This window comes from Zosterops lateralis (assembly GCF_965231275.1).
Source record: "Zosterops lateralis genome assembly, chromosome: Z".
In the NCBI taxonomy this organism is placed as follows: Eukaryota; Metazoa; Chordata; class Aves; order Passeriformes; family Zosteropidae; genus Zosterops; species Zosterops lateralis.
In genome coordinates this window covers 12,736,598-12,756,712 of record NC_139800.1, presented here as the reverse complement: position 1 = coordinate 12,756,712, position 20,115 = coordinate 12,736,598, and the positions used below count along the sequence as shown (strand labels likewise).

The 20,115-nt window shown below is 38.3% G+C and overlaps 1 protein-coding gene across 1 annotated transcript in view; it reads right to left on the bottom strand.

The window, feature by feature from the left end:
• The window catches only part of ANKRD55 (ankyrin repeat domain 55), a gene marked incomplete at both ends in the record, with an annotated part of 45,402 nt that overhangs the window by 6,646 nt on the left and 18,641 nt on the right, over positions 1–20,115 (bottom strand). The window contains 5 exon segments of the mRNA XM_083884141.1: positions 3,667–4,328; positions 6,186–6,353; positions 7,960–8,144; positions 15,678–15,704; positions 15,706–15,729. Of these exon segments, the coding sequence (XP_083740267.1) occupies positions 3,667–4,328; positions 6,186–6,353; positions 7,960–8,144; positions 15,678–15,704; positions 15,706–15,729 (1,066 nt within the window).

Sequence of the window (20,115 nt, the reverse complement as noted above, 5' to 3'; positions counted from 1 at the left end):
GGGGATATGTGTCAGCAACATAACAATACAAAACATAATCGTGTTTGCAAGGATGATATGAATGCTTGGAAAAGAATCCTTGCTAAAAGTTTTGGCATCAAATCGAAGTATTCTTCTATTTTTCCTTTCTATCTTTTCACATAACATCTGGAAAAATATTTTCTCTCTTTGAGACATCATCCTTTCTGACCCCAAGAGCACATTTATGATTGCAGTTATTTTTGAATAAATGGAAAGGAAGCAATTTCACTCTTATAAAATGCAGGACTGCATTTGGGGTTTTTTACAGGTTGTTTTTTAAATTTTTCTTTGCATTTAGAAAGATGAACCACATAGTGGTGTGTCTTGTGTAAAAGTTGTTAATGTTATGATGAATGTCTCAGAGTAAATTGGTTCTTAAATTTGAGAAAGCAACAGCCACACTGATCAGCTTTGCTCTGCTTTGCTAGCCAAAAAATGCTTCCTGTTGAACTGCATCATGCTGCTGCATCATAAACTTAATAATATCCTGTTTTTCACATTACCAATTCAAGCAAATGGAAGGAACTGGGCTGCTGTAATAAAGTATTATCTTACATCAGGAAATTTAGTAACCCAAAAGATGAGTGGGTGATAGGCATCTCAGAGCTGTGTTAATACTTGAGACAGGCTTCCTGTTACCCATGTCACTTGGAATTTCTCTACTTTCACTTTTTTTTCCCCATACAATGTAGATGGCAGTACATTTTGCAAAAAGAGAGGATTGCATAGCTCATAAGTACAAAATGTTCCAGATTTTTGATGCCAGCTCAGTACTGTGCCTGGCAAACACCCTTGAAATTTTGACAGTTTTTAGTACAGACTATCTTTGCTCTTCTCAGTGGAAAGCAGTAATTCTGAGAGAAACCAATAGCATGGTAGTAAGGTAATTCTCATTGCTACACACAACAACCTCTCTCCTTTGTGTAGTGCTAATGCTCAGCTAGTAAATTGATTCATCTTTTGTTCCCAGGAGCACAGAAAATTGAACAAAAACCTCCTAAGGCTTTGGCACATATGTGCCAGCTGCTTTTGTGGCAACCAGGACTGTGTGTCAACAGAGAAAATAATTTTCAAATTGAATTTCCTTAGATTATTGATACCCATAGTCCTGGTCTGGATATTAAGTGATTAGGAAATTACATGTAGTAGAGTTGAGAAATGAAGTATTAACACTTCAGTGTCTTCAAAAACCAGATGTTATTAGGTATTCCTAGGTATTCCAGTGGTTGGAAGGCATCATCTAAGATGAAAGAAAATCAATTAAACAAACAAACAAAAAAACCCCCAAAACAAAACACACAAACCCCCCCCCCCCCCCCCCGCCCCAACCAAACAAAATTAAAAATAACTCCAAACCAAACAAAAAACCCCAACACAAACCAACAAAAGTTGTTTTTTTTTTCAGAGACAGGGCGGCCTGCACAGCATTGCTGGCTAGGCTGGAACCAGGCTTTGCTTCTGATCCCTGTAAGTCCTGCAGGCACAGCACACTGAAGACCTGGAGCTCACACAGTAAATGCACTTCTAATTCACAGAAGGTCAGGTGGCTTTAATTATAGGGCCAGACAGATTTAAATTACACACATAGGCATGAAGAGGGATAAGCAGATCTTTTTATCACAAAGAAATGTGAGACAATATTTGTGTTGTGCAATGCATTCCTGTCAGACACTCTCTTCCTCCTTAGAGGTTTATAATTCACATGTGTCAGAGGAAGGTCCTTTTTGCTAGCTGCAGGAATAATTTTATTGTTGGAAGATGTTGTTAAAGGGAGTTGGTACAAAGAAAACTGCCCTTAAAGAAGACTCAGGCTTTTTATTTTCTGAGAGAGATAATAGACTGTCAGAAATAAGATTACTTACTTTCCCTTTGGGCATGCAAAGATGGCTCCCATTATAACAACTAGATTTTTGTCATGGGATATTCACAGAAATATTTTTTCTAGGAAAACCACCTATCCTTCTGTCCAGAGCAGACAAGGATTTAACCATTTTCTTAGTACTGTACTATACTAGAATATTAAGAAAAATCTATAATCACATTTTGAATAACATGGTAGTTACTTCCACATCAAATGTATTAATAGTCTAGCAAATTCCAACAGGAAACGCTTCCCGGAAATAGCTGTCCTCCAGTTTGGTTTATCCAGTTTGAGCTTATTCTTGCTACTGCTGTCAAGTTCAATGATCTCAAATATCTTAGCCTCACTGTACACAGCCTGTTATAGTGAGGTTGTAAAGTAGCCCTGCAGGTATTCTTGTCTTCCACATGTGAGCTGAACCTTGCAGAATTTAGTGTAGAAGGTGTGATGCAGAAGCAATCATTGCTGGGCATGTGGAGTCTGAGGCTTGTACAGTTGAGTGAGTAGCTGAAAAGTGCACAGTAAAAAAGTAGTGACACCTATGGAGCAGTTCTATTCAGGAATGTGGCCTGATGTTCAGGAAGTGGCACTTTTTAAATAGTTCCTTTTTACACCAAAAAGCTATTTCCAGCCTTTATTTGCAAAATGTATGTATAATGGCCTGTCATTCTGCAATTGCTGTCTCTGCTCTAATTGTCAGATGTGTGTGCAAAGATTTGCTTTTTTATAGTTCACTTAATTTCAGTACAGTTTGCACTATCATGCAGCTAACTGGAGGCTCTTCTTAGGGTTTTTGTTCACTCCTCTTTCCACTGAAGAGTAATGGTTTATGTCTCTCAGGGTAAATGTAACTTATTGTAGAATTTTTACTCCTTTTAACGGTATACTGGGGAGTTTGAGGTTTACTTTTGCTTGCTGCATTTTCACATAGGTATTCCAGTGGTTGGAAGGCATGCTAGATGTGTATAATTTTGCATGGGACTAACCCCAAAGGAGATGAATTTGATACATTAAAGTAAATTCCAGAATGCAGGCAGATTCATTTAAACATGGATGTCAGTAAAAAAAAACCAACAAAAAACTATATCCCTAATCCAGTCAAACCCTAGTATCAAGTTCACCTCAGAATTCTAACACTCTGCTTCATTACTGTTGCATTACAGTTTCCAAACCACAGCATAAAAGCATTTGTCCCATCTCTGTAAATTTAGCAACCTGAATTCAGCTTTGGAACAGCACATCAGACCAAAGAGCTGGCATTCAGGGTGGGAAGGGATGCCACTGCAGCCTGGAGTCAGAATTTACCTCTAAGGGCAAAGTGGCTTGGCATAAAGCTGTCCAGCATGACACTGGACCTGGCTCAATCCAGAAGAAGCTCTGAGCACAGTTGCAGATTTCAGGGCAAGAGTGCTCCCTTGCACATCTGCATCCAGGACTAGACACAAGGTAGCAGGTGTGTGGCAGTGGATGTTAATGTGCAGTTCACAAAGCACATACATGACCTGGAGGCACTAATTGCTCAGGTGCCTTATATGCTTCCTAGATACCTGCATTTTTGCTTGCTCATCAGCCCTATTTAAATCTCCTATTACCCACATCTAAGCACCTTCCTTCAGCTTTCAACTGTTCCACCCACAGGCTATCTGTGATGGCCACAAAAAGGAGAAACTGAAAAAAATTTAAAAAATAGAAATGTTATCGGTCCCTACTTTCTTCTGACTCAGCTTGCCACATCTGTAAATATCATACAATTTAGGATATAGAGAAGGAAAAAAAAAATTTACCTGATGGAGAACTGGGGAGTGAGGGAAGGCAGGGAGGACACAAAAGCTCATGGTGAGATCTATCAGAGTTCAAGCCATTCATCAGTTTGTCTGAAGTCCTAGTACAGACTTTGTAAGAGAGTCTTTGGTTAGAGTCTGTGTTCCAGGGATCATCCAGCAAAGCCTGGCAGCTGTCTGTGTTGTCCAGCAAGTTGTGTTCACTCCTACTCTTTGGAGATTTGTGTGGAAAAAGGTGGGTACTGGAGCTGGAGGAGAAGCTTGACATTTTGCTCTGGGAAGCAGTTAGGAAGGAATTGCCTGCAGTGATTGGTGGGAAGCTCGGGGTGGTGATGGGTGGGAGTCCCTGACATACTGATTGCTTCTTTTCTGCTATGAGGTATTTAGTGTCTGTGCTCTTTCTTTTAAAGTCAGGGGTGGTCTTACACTCATCTGGAATGTCTTTGCAGCTTTTATTCATAATGTAATCAAAACGGGTGATGATATCATCTACTTCTGAGGTCTCTTCTCCAGGATATTGATCTCTGCTTCTCTCCTTCTGACTTGTTTTCTGATCATCTTTCTTCTTTTTGCAAGAGAAGATCTGGTTCAACATACTGAATCGTCCTTCTTTCTTTATAAGTCTGTTGTTCTGGGAGGGAAAGTGATGAACTGACTCAGATCTACTGGAAATACAAAACAAAATGTGATCTCAATACTACCAAACAATGAGAAAATACCAACTGTGTTACCCCAGAAAGAAGCAATGTTCTGTCCAGATACATTTGCATGGGTGGTTCAAGAAAATTAGGATCCCAAATTTGCAATTAACAAAGACTGAAAATGCTGCTGTGTTACTTCACTCTTTCTTACAGGTGAATTGCCTTACAATCATTTTAACTTAACTTAGCAGAGCTATCTGGGAAAAAAGAAACAAATTTTTCTGGCTTCAGCATCTACCAGATATGAAGATCTAATGAAAATGAGTATGCTGTGATCTTTTAAATCAGGCAGTCTTTGTTTTATGTCATATTTCAAAAAAGGTATTTCCAGACATTGCAAGTACTGTAAAAAAAGGCACTAATTCACCATTCCTACTATGCCTTTCCCCTTCCCTTTTTCCTCTTTCCCCTTTGCCCTTTCCCTTCCAGCTCTTTCCTTGCTTGTGCTAAAGAGGTCTGGGACAGTTTCAGATTGGCCAAGATAATTATCTACCCTGGTATTGTTGCCTTTTCCAAACTAGAAATGAAACTCAAGATAATTTAATATGGGAGGTAATATAAAAGTGGGTTTTTATTGAAGGCCTTTAGGGGCAGTTATAGAAAGATGTCCACAAAAGCCCATCACCACAAGGATGAGTCATAGGTTTTGACAATCAAGGATGATTGTCATAGGTTTTAGGAAGATGGCATAATTGATAAGAGCATCAATTAGGATGATGATGGAATTCCCTACCAAGGTCAAGCTCCTTCTCTGGAGCCCCTCCCTTGCTTCTAGTTGTACTTGGTCCATGAGAATGTATCTGGAAGAGTTGTTCTCAACCTTGGCAGCCAGGAAAAACCAAGACAGCGTAGAGGCTTTGTATCCGCCGGGGCTTGGAGCTCTGGAATTTATTTTGTCTTTCTGCCTAGCAAAAGGCCATGGAAAGTTACTGGGAAAACTAGCCACGAGTACAACGGGCTACAGAGCCACAAATATATGTGTGAAGAATACAGAGAACATAGAGAAGAGAACAAGGCAAAAGTGAACATGTATCAGTATTGCTATAGTGGTTTTGAGATGAAATTTTGGCTAATATCTGATCCTCTCTAATTGGTTGCAAGAGAAAAGGGAGAGGTAATATTACCTGTGTCTCACATTTGGAACACGGGACATAATACTAACTTCTGGCTGGAAAGGAGGGGAAAGCACAAAGAAATGGAGCGATAAATTTAAGTGCACACTTGAAGTAGAAGAATGGAAACTAATTATGTAACATCTGCTGAAAAAGGAAGAATACAAAGAAAGGAAGACTGTAACCACTAAGTTTTTTGTTATACTTTTTAACAGACAAAAACCTCAGAATAAAAAACCACATCAAGGTAGAGAACAAAAGAAGGCTAGGATAATACTACTAAACCCTTACTCTGAGAATGAAAACCTGAGATTTATTTTATTGCCTGTCAAAGCTGCTTTCATGTTCAGTCTGTCTGTCTGATTACATGAGCACACAGATAATGCACTGAGATTTCAGAGAAGTGGAAGTTACATATATCTGAGGGCTGAAATTATTCAGATTTTCTACATGAAGGTGACTGAGCAAGAGTTATATGTACATTTTCCTCAGAACCCTCTGCTGCTTGTTGTAGTACTGCAGCCTCAGTGAAGAGTCTTCAGTAGAGAACTGATTGTAATGTTTCAAGATTGGTGGAAAATGAAATGAGTATTGCCTATGAATCAAGGAAACACCACCAAAGGCTCAAACCTTTCACCGGCGTTCAAAAAGAAATAAATTTGTTTTCTAGTCACCAGCAATAACAGCAAGAAGTGAACTTTACTTTTACCTGCTCTCTTGAGACAGCAGCTTGATGCATGCCGTGTGCCCACAGTATATTGCATATGTCAGAGGAGTGTTTTCATTGATGTCTCGAGGGCTGCTGTCTATCCCCAGTTCTAGCAGTGTCTGCACACAGTCAGCTTTCCCTGCTGCTGCAGCCCAGTGCAAAGGAGTCCTACAGGAAAGGGGGAGTATCATTAAAATAGATAAGTAGATTTACAATTGAAACCATTAATAACATAGTGAAGTGTGCACAGGGTATGCTACTTGTCCAGATTCATAACATACATTTTAAGAAATTCTCCAACCAACTTAATCCACACCATTGTAGCTGCATTTATTTAGCTGCAGATAAAGAAGATATGGGGCTGCAGGATGCCTATACGTTATATAATAGCATCTCTTCCACAGCTGGAATTCTAGAGTAGAAGTGCCTGAAGTTTTCAGAGCATAATTTGAAAAAAATCTTCATAGTGTCCATTGCATAGGGTGAAACTCTTCTCATCTTTACACTAACCACAATTAGCAATGGTTGGCACAGGGCTCTCCATGAAGGTAGTAAGAGAAGAAGAAGATAGGCACAGACCAGAGCACATATAACTGTTTTGAATCTCTGCATGACAATCAAACTGATTTTGTGTTTGGCAGAAAATTTGCATCTAGTATTTGGAAACTTTTGTCCAGTTTCCAGATTGTAGTATTTTTCTCTTGTGAAAAATCTGAAAGTACAGACAACACCACAAGAAAAGTGTTTAAGAATAAAAAAATAAAATTGACATTTTCTTTCTATTCCTTTTCAGTCCCAGGGATTTCAGATTGGGTGCAATCAGAAGCACTATAGAATGAAAATCTTACATATGTGTTTGAAGTGAAAAGTTTATCTTTTTCCTCTCCAAGTATAATATATTCTGTGGAAATAACTGAGCACATGGAATAGGTGGCCATGTCTTAATGAACTTTAAAGTGTAGGAAATCTCCTCCCTTTGCTCTTCTTTCCATAGAAACACAATCTTCTCAACTACATTTTGATGATGTTTAGAAATTGCTCCGGAACCCTGTTCATTTTACTTCTGTTCCATTTTATTGCACTTTTCCATGAAGACTGATAATATTTTAAGTACCTGAAGGCTAAAGCCAAGAAAACCATGGCTTTTGCTTCACTGAGCAGAATAATCGATGTGAACAGTCAGCTGGTTCTTTTCATTAAATAAATTTATGAGCAAAGTTCCAAGGAAGGTAGGTGTGGGGTGAAAACAAGGAAAGATTACTCTTACATAAATAAGTAAGATGTACTTATGAAAGAGAGATTTAATCACAGAAGGAATCACAGGCCTTTTCAGATTGGAAGGTGATCATCCTATGGTCCTATAGGAATATGATATTTTCATCTTAAATACAACAAGAGAACACTGCCATTTCTTAAATACAAATAACAGCAGGACCCTGGCTTCAAGTTGCAGGATCCTGTTCTATTGTTTTGAAAAAAATGTTCAGTTTTGATTGAAAGAAACTTGGTGGCAAAGTCTTTACACAAATAATCTTCTCTTTTTCTAGCACAAACCGAAAGCTAAAATATCATTCCTTCTAGTCAGTTATCATACTAAGTATGATACACGTGAGCTGGACTAGTTTGTGGTGTTTCTGAGCAAGCACAGTCCTCTGTGGATTGCAGGGCACTACTAGACCATGGCCTGTGAAACAGGAAATGTGATTATATAGTAAACAGAGCTGGTCTCCGGTTATTAGAAAGGAAGCAGCAATTTCAGAGTTTCCATGGTTACCTGTCATCCACATCAAGGGCCTGCAGGTTGCACTTTGGGACTTTAGCCAGCTCGCTGATGATATCGCTGTAGCCAGCAGCAGCAGCAATGTGCATGCATGTTTTGCCATTCTCATCATCATAATTTATTATTGATGGTCCCTGCCAGTGGTCCAGAATGATGGAACACAGAATCCTGTTGCCACTCTGGAAGGAAGTTCAGAGAAGGAAACTGTTTTACAATGGAGCTCAGACCAGGCTGCATTTTCTCTGCTAGACAATGCTAAGTACAGTAATGATATTCTTCTGTGTTTATACCAGAATCTCCAGATATGAAAGCCAAAATCTTCCAATCTCCACCTGGGAACTGTGCTTACTTTGTGAATTTTCTAAAACACTCAGAACACTGGAAAAATAGTAAACAATGAACCACTGCAAATATCTCCAGAAGTTGTAGAATGTAAATTACTTAACAGAAATTACTTGTGTTTTTTTCTGTTTTGCTAAGCCAGAGTCCAGAAACACAAGCTTATATTTTCCAATAGAAATTTAGGGCTGAAAGGAACCTCAGAAAACCAACCCATATCTGTAAGTCTGTCTCAGGACACTTAGAAAAGCCGTGTCAAATATTTGTTCAAGTGCTTCTTGAAAACTTTCTTAGCTAGTGTGCTTCAGTGTCTTAATAGAAAATTGACATTGTTCTCTAACCTGCAAATGAAGTTGAACATTTTATATCTTACCTTAGTGCAAATAGAGCAGAAGAATTAATTGTTTTTTTATAACAATAGAAGCACAAGGCTGGAAAGATCTTTCTGTATTATCAAATTGAATCCCTGCAATCACTTGAAGCTATGTTACATCATCCCTCTCATAATCTTACTTTGTCCATTAAAAGCAATTAGGGTTTTTTTGCCCCCATTACTCTCAAAGGAACACAGTTCAAGAACTTTTTTGTTTTAATGATTTGTATCTCTAATTTCTATTCATACTCAGGGTTGATTATATCCTTTTGTTTCTGTTCCAGCATTATTATTTAGATTAAATACTTCTTTCCTCTTACTGGTACTTGTTCTTCAGATGTATTTATAGGCAATCATCACATCTCTTTTGAATTGTTCTCTTGCTGCTCTAACCAATCATGGTCTTTTAAGTTTTTTTTTGAAAAATATGCTTACTGTTTCTCTCATTAACCTACTAACCCTTTTCCTTTTGTGTTTTAGTTCTGTTTCCTTGGAGAGGGACGATTAAAATTGTACTATTCATACAAAGATGTTTTTGCCAGATCTTACACAGCAACAGGCTCTTCCTTATTTGTCTTAGAAATACCTCTTCTGGTATGTCATAGAACAGCATTTGCCTCATTCACAGCTGTGTCCCATTAGAAAGTCCTAGTCATTTTGGAATGACCCCTAAGTACTTCTCTTCCTTAGTTGTTTCAAAGCATAGAGTTTCTAGATTTGAGAAGGACCTTCTGTTATGAGCACCCAAGTGCATGACTGATACATTTTATCCTATTCAATTTTGTCCCATTTGTATTACTCCAGATTTAAAGGTGATCCATATTCCCTGTATGATATCTTCATTCCATCCTGTTATTGTCTTTCAGTTTTTTATTATTGGTAGATTTTATCAGACAGCTCTTGTATTATGTGCCAAGTTATTATGAAAATATTAAAAAAGAGTAATATCAAGTCTTATTCATGAAAGTAATATCCTTCCAGCTTCAACTCAACATTTAATCATACTCTTGTCTTCTGGATTCTAAGACACAATTTATTTTGTTTCTTTGTACTTTGTATCTTATTTTGTAAGATAGCAATTTATTACAAATATACCTTTAAGAGTTGGGTAGACATCCATTATCTCAAGCCTCTTCTGTACACTTTTCTTCTCTGCTCTTGGGATTCAGCTTCCTGCCATATTTTGCACCATTGAGAAGACAGATTCCAGGTCCCTGGAACATTCTGATCTCACTACTCAGTCCAGCTGAGAATTTCCTTAATTTATCAAAACGTGTCCCTCCCCCTGAAATCAGGAATTTTGTTTTACATGTACTTTGTTTACTCAGATGTTTAATTTAGAGTCTAATCTTGATAATGTAATCCAAGCTTATTTTCTATGACCAGCATTTTGTAACATCCTAATTAACCATGTGCAAATTGTTAAGTTACAGTTGTCTGAATATCTAATGAAAAGAAGAGATCCTCATATGTTGATGTTGATCCTCATATTCAGGCATACTGAGGTCCTATGAATAATTGTTGATTTTTTTGTCCAATCTCTATGCCAGGTACCAATATCCTCCATACTAGTATTCCCAGTTACATATTTTCATCATTAGCATCAGTGAAATCTCTAGTCACATTCAGGGCTAAATAAATTTAGAAGTCTATTACATACTTCTAGTACTACCATAATAAATATCTATCTGTTACCATCCTTCTCTAAGTCAGTTTTGATACAGAAAATAATTAACATTAGCACCTTACTACTTCTGTATTCATGTTCTAGTGACTCTACTCTTCCTCCAGTTTTGCATTGTCTTGCTAAGTCCAAATTTCAGACCCTGCAGCTATGGTTTCAGTCCCTCAATGTTCTTAATGTTCTTGCACAACTCTTAGCATTCACATAAGAAGCTTCCCACTGTTCTTACTGGCATTTTATACTTTTACAGAATCTTCTGTCTCCCACCAATCTTCTGTTTTCTAGACTAAACAAACCATTTCAACCTCCCTGTGCAGGTCAAATTTTCCAACCCACTTATCATACTTGGTGATTTCTTTTGGCCTGTTTCCAGTATGTCTACGGGGTTTTTTTTTTCAGCCATGACACTCTAAACAACATAATTATCCAGCAGAGGCTTCTCTCCTGACATTGAAAATTACTTCCTGTAGCCCACAGGTACTATACTTTTGCTAGTATGTCCCAGAATGATGTTTGCTTGATTTATATCAACACCATAACTTAAACTCCTACTCCCATTTGTAATCTGCTGGTCTATTACTTTTAATTTTGCACAAAAAACTTTAATTTTTCACAATTCTGTATACAGTGTTATTAATTTCAGTTAATTCCTACAATTTATCAAAATAATTCTGAATTTCATCCTCACCCATGAAGTACTTGGCATCCCTGGAATTTAATTTTAGCTGCGGGTTATGTATGTGTTCTGTATTTTGGCACCTCACTGTGGAGCAAATAAAAACATTCCTACAATACAGCCCTGGTTGGACTATCTATGAAATATTCACCTCCAAAGATTATTTGCAGTTTCTTGAATGCGGCTGATAAAGAAGATATGACATGTCATAGAAGTCCCTGGTTGATTCTGATGGCATCACTCCTTATTCTTCCCCTCTGGGCCATCTTGGACTGAATTCTGGATCTATTATAGCAGGTTGTGCTTGTAAAAATTGTGCTGTTGATGTCATTCAGTGTGATTAAACTTGCATGTACTGCTCAAATCAGAAATGAACGAAGAACTAGATTTTTAATGATCACTGTATTTGCTACATGATTAGCAAGGCTTCTGTGCCATGTGATGAACTTTATAATGTTGTCACTTTTCCAGAATTTTTGTGTTTTGTTACATAGATTGAACTGATTAACTGACATTCAAACATACTATACCTAATAGCTTCATATCTGAGGAAGCAATAATTGCTTTGAAGATGGCTACAAAAATTCTGCCTTGTTTTAACAATTCAATCAAATTGTTACTTCCATTTTCTAAGTAATCAAAGAATATTTCCTAGTATTTGAACCTCCTGCTGAACGAGATTTCTGGCAACTGCTCAGTGCATTTCCAGTTCTTTTTTCTTACGAATGCCTTCTTATCTTTAAATTCATCTTGGCTCTTTTATATTTTACTGAAATTTCCCCTAAAATGCTTACAGTGCCTTATTCTTAGATTGATAGCTTGGAGCTGTGGTAACCAAAAATGTAGTGTTCCTGTGGTAAATTTACCACAGTTCTATTGTTAGACCGGGATGTTCTCTGGTAAATTTACCATAAGCAAATTATGTGTTCTTGTAACCTTACTGTATGCATCACTAAACTTCATCTTCCCTTTTTGTATTCAAATTCTTTTCAGTAGAGAGTCAAATGCTTTCAGAGATTCAGTCATTTTTTTCTATATATTTTTAAATAGTTTTGCAGCCTTCTCCCCCCCCACCCCCCCCCCCGGTTTTGTTACACTTTAGTCCTATCTCACACTTTTATCTGCTTCCACCCGTTATTGATTCTCCTCAGTGAGATTTTCTTCCTTAGATCCCTCATCTCAATTAAACATACTTTATTGTCCTAGGGTGACTTTACTTGTCCCAAACCAGGACTTCTATGAAGAGGAAATATTCTAAAGCCTGGATCCCCTGACATCCGTCTTACATGAGGCCCAATAAGAAAATCTTTGTGCTTTATGCAAATTTTTGTCTGAGATTTGTGTTATCTCCAGACAGTGGCAGTCATTTCATTAACAGGGTATTTAGCTCCAACATGTGATTACAAATCTGGTTGTGATCAAGTGTTAGTTGCTTAACAGAAGTCAGACTTCTGAGAGTTGTGTCTGAGTGCTTTCCAAATAAGAAAATAATTATTCAGGAAGGCTCTATTCAATCATGTACCATGAAGAGAATCCTGAAGCTCTGGGACACTTTTGTAGTTTTGGCCCTTCTTTCAGCTATTTTCAGCTTCTTTGAGCTTGAAAGCTCTTTCAGTTGCATTTACCCTCATTGTTACTACAGCCATGGTTCTTATAATTCAACCCTTTCTATGCCCAACTGATAAGCAGAACAATAATTTCATTTAGAAAAAATATTATGCAAGTGACAAGAAACTACCATAACATTGCATTTTATTCTGCCAGGTCTTCAGTTATAAACATTGAGATGTTTTATTTTGTTCACTGCACTGTATAGAGGGTTATTTTTTTTTCCTTTCTTCAGAATATTCTAGTAAAGTAGATAATGGGGTGCCAAAGGGGAGTCATATGAAAGGAGTCTGCTAAGCCTGCTATCAGTAATGGAGAGGTGGGAGGGGTAGAGGAACAAGCTATGGACCACTTAACTGTTCACACGAAGCCCAGATAAAATATTTTTCTTCCAAGTAAATGCCTCTGGAGATTATATGGTTAGGTTGTTTTAGTTATCTTATATTTCTTTGTCTGTATTAGCATGCAGTTTAAAGCCTTCCTATATCAATAGCCATCTTTATTGAGTGGAAATTCCCCACCAGGAGCTCTTGATGTTGCTTCTTATCGTGAGCATTGTACTTTATGTCTGCCTGTGTTTTCCTCCTCTTTTACATTCTTTCATCTTCAATTCCACAACTATGAACCCAAAGCTTTGACCTTTTCTTTGATGTCTTCTGCTCCACCCCTGAGTGGCTTGAGATTTTAAGCATTATTTCACTCCTTTCTGCAGCAACGAACAAATGCTATTACCATTACACTACTCTGGAGGTAACTCACTTTTATTAAAAAGCAAAATTAATTAAATAAGTACTTCCAGCTTCCTCCTGGAAACCATCTCTGTGCATCATTTGGTGCTGTTTGAGTTTTATGTTAGAGAATCCAAGCCCTTTTGTCTTTCCTCTTACCCTGCACAAACAGACACACATAGAGTACTTTATTCTGAAATCAACTGTAACACCAGCAGGACCATTGGAAAATAAACCAGCCAAATGAAACAAAAATCTTTTTCTCTTTTCCTGAAATAAAGAAACATGAGCTATTTAAAGTATTTTTTGAGCAACCCATAGCAAAATTTGAACAAATAACTTGTCTGTGGACTTTTTCCTTTATAACTCCAGTTGAAACAATTATGTTGGAAATACATCTTTCCCTTCAAAGTAACTTTTCAGCCTTTTTCTTTATTCTGGAATTCAGTATTTACCAAAAGTAGAAACCATTCCACATTGTTTTTCACATGAATCTCTTGACTTGATCTTGGAAAACCTTGCTCTTTAACTCAAAGCTATTTTGGCAAAACCTGTATGTTTAGGTACAGCTATACTGGCAAAACTCAATTATTTTTCCAATACATTTTTTTCCCTCATGTGATTAATTTCATTGAAGTGCCATTTTCCTCATATTCACATGCAGAGCACTGTAGCAGTGTATCACATCATTACTTTTACTGTAATACAATTTAGAATTTCATCCTAGAATCAGAGCAAGAGAAATGCTGCATCAGCTGTGAGGATAAGTCAGGTTGGAATCAGATATTAAGGCAGTATCAGAAAAGCATATGCCTATCTTCTTGTAGGTGCAGTGTCTGCTGTTTTAACGATGGAGAATGCCAGACTCAAAACCAGAGGCATAATGTTGCTTCTAGTCTGCAGCAAACAGTGCAGTGAAAAATATCCTTATATTGGCAGTTTGGCTTGTTGAAGACTTTTGCACCCATTGATGCTTTCTCCCATTCATCAGGGACTTCCAGCACCTCCCCCTCTGCACCCAAGACTGGAGAAAGCTAAGGAATGGAAATACATTCACTCTACCTTGACTGCTTGTCATTTCCTGGCTGCTAGATGGCTGAAATTGGCAATGGAGAAGTGAACAAAAATTCAGAGCACCCTGTGGTTTCTCTGCCCTGAGAGGACATGGAAAACTGGTCTCTGTGATGAGGAAAGAAACAAGTCATAATACAATCTTCATCTTTCCTCCTGCCAGGGAAACTCTGGCAGAGATTCCCTGAATGCACTTCACAGGGTGTATTTCTGATGGCAAACCAATACAAATTAACAACTCTACTGACACCAGTGTAGTTATATTGGTGAGACTCAGTCAGCTCAGAGAGAATCTCATTTGTCTTCTCCTAACTCAAGTGCTGCAGCTTTACACACCCACTGAGACAGCATCTATGCAGAGTCAGAGCAACCCAGCTTGGCTTGACTTTGTGATATTCTTGGAAATGGAATGTGGTGTTGTACAGGAAAGTTTGTCCTGTGGTCTTCAGAGCATTGCTGCCTCTGGTACAGCTAGGGGACATGATATTTTTAAAATATTTATCCTTTTAGCAGCCTTAATATGTATTGCAAAAAGGTACCAAATGACAAAGGCAGTCATGGAGGCATGATTCTGGCTATCATATGTCCCTGCCTCTTTCAGCCTCTCTTTGTTCAAACATAACACTGCATGAAACACTGGCCAAGTCCCTCTGAGAATTTATTTTCACTTGGAGTCTAAGTGCATATGATTTACTGTGTAAATGACGATGACTAAAATCACTTGGCAACTTTCCCCTACTATTGCATTGTTATAAGGACTTGTTTCTCCAAATGAGCTGTTTACATGCCTTGGAAAGAAGGTAATTTTTAAAATCTGAAGAAGAATAAGGATTTATTCTATCAGAGAAATGGAAGCATTTGCCTTCAAGTGCCTTTTGTCAGGTATAAGAGATCAGGACATGTATAGATATGCAAGAAGTGTGTTGCATGTACATTACTCATATTCTGGCATCCAGTGTGGAGTTACACATAGACTGTGTGCTGGGAAGAGGTCTGGCAATTATCCCATACTTACCTACAGGCTTTGCCCAAAACAAATTCCTGCTAAGCTCAGTGGGAGTTCTGCAACTGATTACCTCAGACGTTTGATTGGCATGAACAATTACATTGTCTATGGCATGTTAAAGGGATTACTTTCTAACAGTTTATTATTTCCATGGAAATTTTTCTGATGATCTGTCTGTACTGGTGAATTTTTATATCAACACTGCAAGTTTGCAGATGATACAAAACTTGGGAGGAGGTGTTGACACCCTCCAAGGGCAGTGAGGCTCTGCAGAAAGACCTCGACAAATCAGAGAGATGGGCAATCACCAATCTTTGAAGTTCAACAAAGGAAAGTGCTGAATTCTGCACCTGGGTTGGGCAGCCCTGGATGTACAGACAGACTGGGCAATGAGAGGCTGCAGAGCAGTGCCAGGGAAAGGGCCCTGGGCTCCTGGGCCATGGCAAGTTGAACATGAGCCAGCAGTGCCCTGGCAGCCAGGAGGGCCAAGAGTGTCCTGGGGACATCAGGGACAGCACGGCTAGCCGGGCAAAGGAGGGGATTGTCCCCTCTGCTCTGGGCTGGGGGCAGGTTTGGGTGCCACAGGACAATGAAGTTATTAAACTATAAGACGGCGTCCAAATGAGGGCAATGAAGATGACGAACCGACTTCAAGGAAGCTGTATGAGGAGCAGCTGAGGTCATTTGGCCTGTTCAGCCTGGAGGACACTGAGGGGACACCCCATTGCAGCCTGCAACTTCCTTGTGAGGGAAAGAGGAGGGGCAGGCACTGATCTCTGTTCTGTGGAGACCAGTGACAGGACCTGAGGCAATGGCCTGAAGTTCTGTCAGGAGAGGTTTAGGTTGGATATTAGGATGAGGTTTTTCACCCAGAGAGTGGCTGGGCACTGGTGCAGGCTCCCCAGGGAAGTGGTCATAGCACCAGCCTGACAGAGTTAAGAAGTGTTTGGACTCTTGGGGAGTCTTGTGCAGGGTCAGGAGTTGGACTCTATGATCCTTGTGAATCTCTTTCAGCTCAACTTATCCTGTGATTCTGTGATAACTTTAAATTAATAAATAGGTTGCAGATGTATAAAAAAATGAAGTAGCACTCAGGAATATCCTTCAGCACTAGAATTTAGTTGTCTGTAGCAAATAATTCTTAAAATCCTTCCTGGCATGGTTTAGGCCCGGGTCAATTAATACTTTCCCTACCAGTTCCTGGAGCTAATATGAGTGCCAGATCATTCCCAGTAGGTGGTCTGTGTATGACCATCCTGTTTAAGAATAAGAGAGTATAGCAGCAGGGACACAGGTTGTCCCATGACAGTTTGCCTCAGTGCCAGAGCCAAGACTCAAGAACATTTAATTCACTGTTGCAGACAGTGTCACAAATATTTAGGGTACTTTATGGAAAAAGCTTCTGTTGTTATTAAAGCCAGTTTATTTCTTACTCAAAACTATTTGTAAACTCTCTTCCATCTTGTTTTGTTACTTGACAGGTCACTCTGTAGATCCCTGCTGCTATGCAATGTTCCAGACTCCACAAGTAAAAGTTATACGATGGCTGGAATGACAATATTTACACAGGAAAGTGATTATTTTAAAGTGTATACTTTAAAAATGAAAATTTAATATCTTTTTGGCTTGTTTAACAGTCAAAATTTTCTTTAAAGCTTAGTGACATAAAAAAGGAAATCACTACTCTTCCTTTCAAGCCATCTTTAGAAAGCTGCATGAAACAAGGAGAAAGTAAGTATAATTTTGCAGGGAAAGAAATCTGCCTAAAACCAATTAGACAGTGAACCATACACAGCAAATGCACTTTTTCTGGCCAGTCTAATGACAGACATATCTGCAGTAGAGAAACACTCATTGGGTTTTAAGCAGTTACAGAGAAACTGCAGTGCCTGTTCAGCCAAATACAAATTAATACTTATTTATGCATTTCTTTTACAGTGTATTTTATATGTACAGGTATTTCACTCGCTTCTCTGGAAACAGATGAATGAACTAATTGCACTGTTGCTATGGAACAAGTACACTGGCTTCTAATTTTTTAAAACTTTTCACTCCAAATCATCCTATTAAAAAATCATAAGCACATCTTCCCATGGTAGAGTATTTTTAAAATAGTTTCTCTCTAGTTGCTTTCTTTTTATTCCTACAGAGTTGTGTTTCTTCACTTAAAAAAAATAAATCTGTTTTTTTGTTTACTCTTAATTGAAAGCTGGTATTTTCACATAATCATATGACTTTGGGAGCCAGAGTCTTTGAGAATGAGACAAAGAAAATTCTGGTAAAAATGATGACAACTGGCAAGGCAATGTAGCAAGATTCCAAACCTTCCCAGGCTGTTTCCAAGGCACTACTAATACATTTACAGTATAGTACTGTGTAGCATGATAGTGCATACTGTATGGAATATATTATATTTTACTAGGATTTCAGTGTCATTATCTATAATTGTTAGAATGGCTTTACCCTTTGTCCCAGTATCAGTTAACAGCTTTTTTTTTAAAAGGCGTGTTTCCTTTTCACTACAGTAATTAATGCTGGCTGAAGTGAAAGGAGAGAAATACCTCCTAAGACATTCTAATAGGCCTGTCTGTACCAGCACATGGAAATATTGCATGTGTAAAAAATGTGGCATGAGATAGTCTCACACCAAACAGTAATGATGACTGTTTTTGACACTGATACAATTGTACTTAAGATGTGAACTTTTGAAAAGAGCAGACCTTGGTGTGTGGGCAAGGTCTGTCTGGTTACATGGATGGGACTGATCATCCCATGATGTTTGCTGGAAGACAAAGCCACAAACATGCAGTCTTTGAAAGAGCCAGCATGGAACAATGATTTCACATGAAATATGCCTCATGCACAAGAATTTGGGTTTCAATGGTAGGCAATGGTTTTCGTATGGTCCTACTGTGTGTTTCAGCCCAGCGTGCACAAACTGCCTCTTTCCTGTAACCTCTGAAACAAGTTTCTGTGCAGTGTCTGGTCGTCCCCTTACTGCATTAAAAAAAAAGAAATTAAACACAGGGCCCTATTCAGCCAAAAATAACTCCTGCAGCTGTACTGCCTGAGCTCTGTGAATTTCTTGTTCTCTGAAGATATTTATACAATTCTTAAAGGAAAAATATTCCATTTCCAGCAGTCACAGAGGAGGCTATTAGGCATAATGATGATCCCAACCAGCAGAGCTGTTGTTCTGTTCTCTGTCACAGCAGAGAAAGTCGTGCCTGTCCACAGTATCCAAATCTCCTGGGCCTAAAAGGGCAGCAGAACACACTGGCTGAAAGTGGTTGTTTTCCTGGCCAACAGTTTTCTTTCTTGAGTAAGGGAAATGTGAACAGATCTATTTCCTGCTCTGTTATTTCAACTGCCACCTCTGGATCCAGAATGTGGAGAAGCATGTGGATGGAGGAATTTTTATGTTTCACGGCAGAAATCTCACAATAAGGGAAAAAGGGAGGTGTATGTGTGTCATTCTGCAGACTTCTTCTTGAATTCTGGGAGCAGCTCAAAGGAAAAGAGGATATTTGTGACTTCCTTCTACCTGAGGCCAAGTGGGGTTTGTGCAGTTTCTACTTCCCCATTTCTCAAGAATTATTCTGCACATTTGTGAAGGGTGGAGGTAAGAGTTAGCAGTGGAATCAAATAATGAAACGTACAAAATACAGAATCAGGGAAAGTTTAAAGGTGGCAGGGAACTCTGAAGATTATAAAGTGGATTCACTTTTCTCTTTCTGTTTGTCCCCAGAGCTATGATATAGACCACCAGCTATCATGCAGGAGTTTGGATGAGATTCAGAGGTTCCCCACTGGAAGCTGCCAGAACTGGAATAAGCCTGGTAAAAATGCACTACAGGTAGTGGAGTAGACACCTTTAATCTCCCAAGGCAAATAACAAGTCTGATTTAAGACCAAATAGGATTAAAGAAGAACCAAACTGTTGAAATAATACCAGTTGCAGAGGTCAAAATATACCTCTACTTGAGAAAAAAAAAAAAAAAAAAAAGTTAGGCCTATTATATGTTAATCATCTTTGTGAAGCTGTGGTTGAAAGAAATAGATTATTTGTTCAGATGTCCTTACCCTGTAACAAATATAGTATATGGCATTTCAAAACTTTTAAATTTCCTTGTTGACACTTATTTTAAGAAGAGCAAACGTAGCCCAAAAGATGAAGATGCAAATATTTGGTAATTGTACAAAAACGTTGCTGGATTTTTGTGTGAGTTCTGTTTTGGTTTACCTGTTTTGCACTTGTTTTGAACATTGATACTGGAACTTGCTATGGCAAGAGAGCAAGTAAAAACATGTAATTTCATCTGAGCAGTTTTCTGTAGTAAACTAGGAAAACCAGTAAATTATCCTGTATTTTATATCACTTATTGACATTTACATAATACAGTTTTTAATGTGATATTAAACATTTATGGTTTGTTTCTCTAATGATGGCCTAAGTATTTGAAAATGTTCTTCTGCATATGATAGGAACATGCAACTCAACAGGAAATGTGTTTAGTTCCATGTCTTCTCCAGTCTCCAGAGAAGCAGGATATCAACTCTTCAGCTAATTATTTCTTAGTGTAGCTCTTTATATGTGCTATAACTTGTGTTTACATTATTTTATTCCCAAAGGCCTTTCTTTGGCAAGTAAGCTGCTGGTTTCTG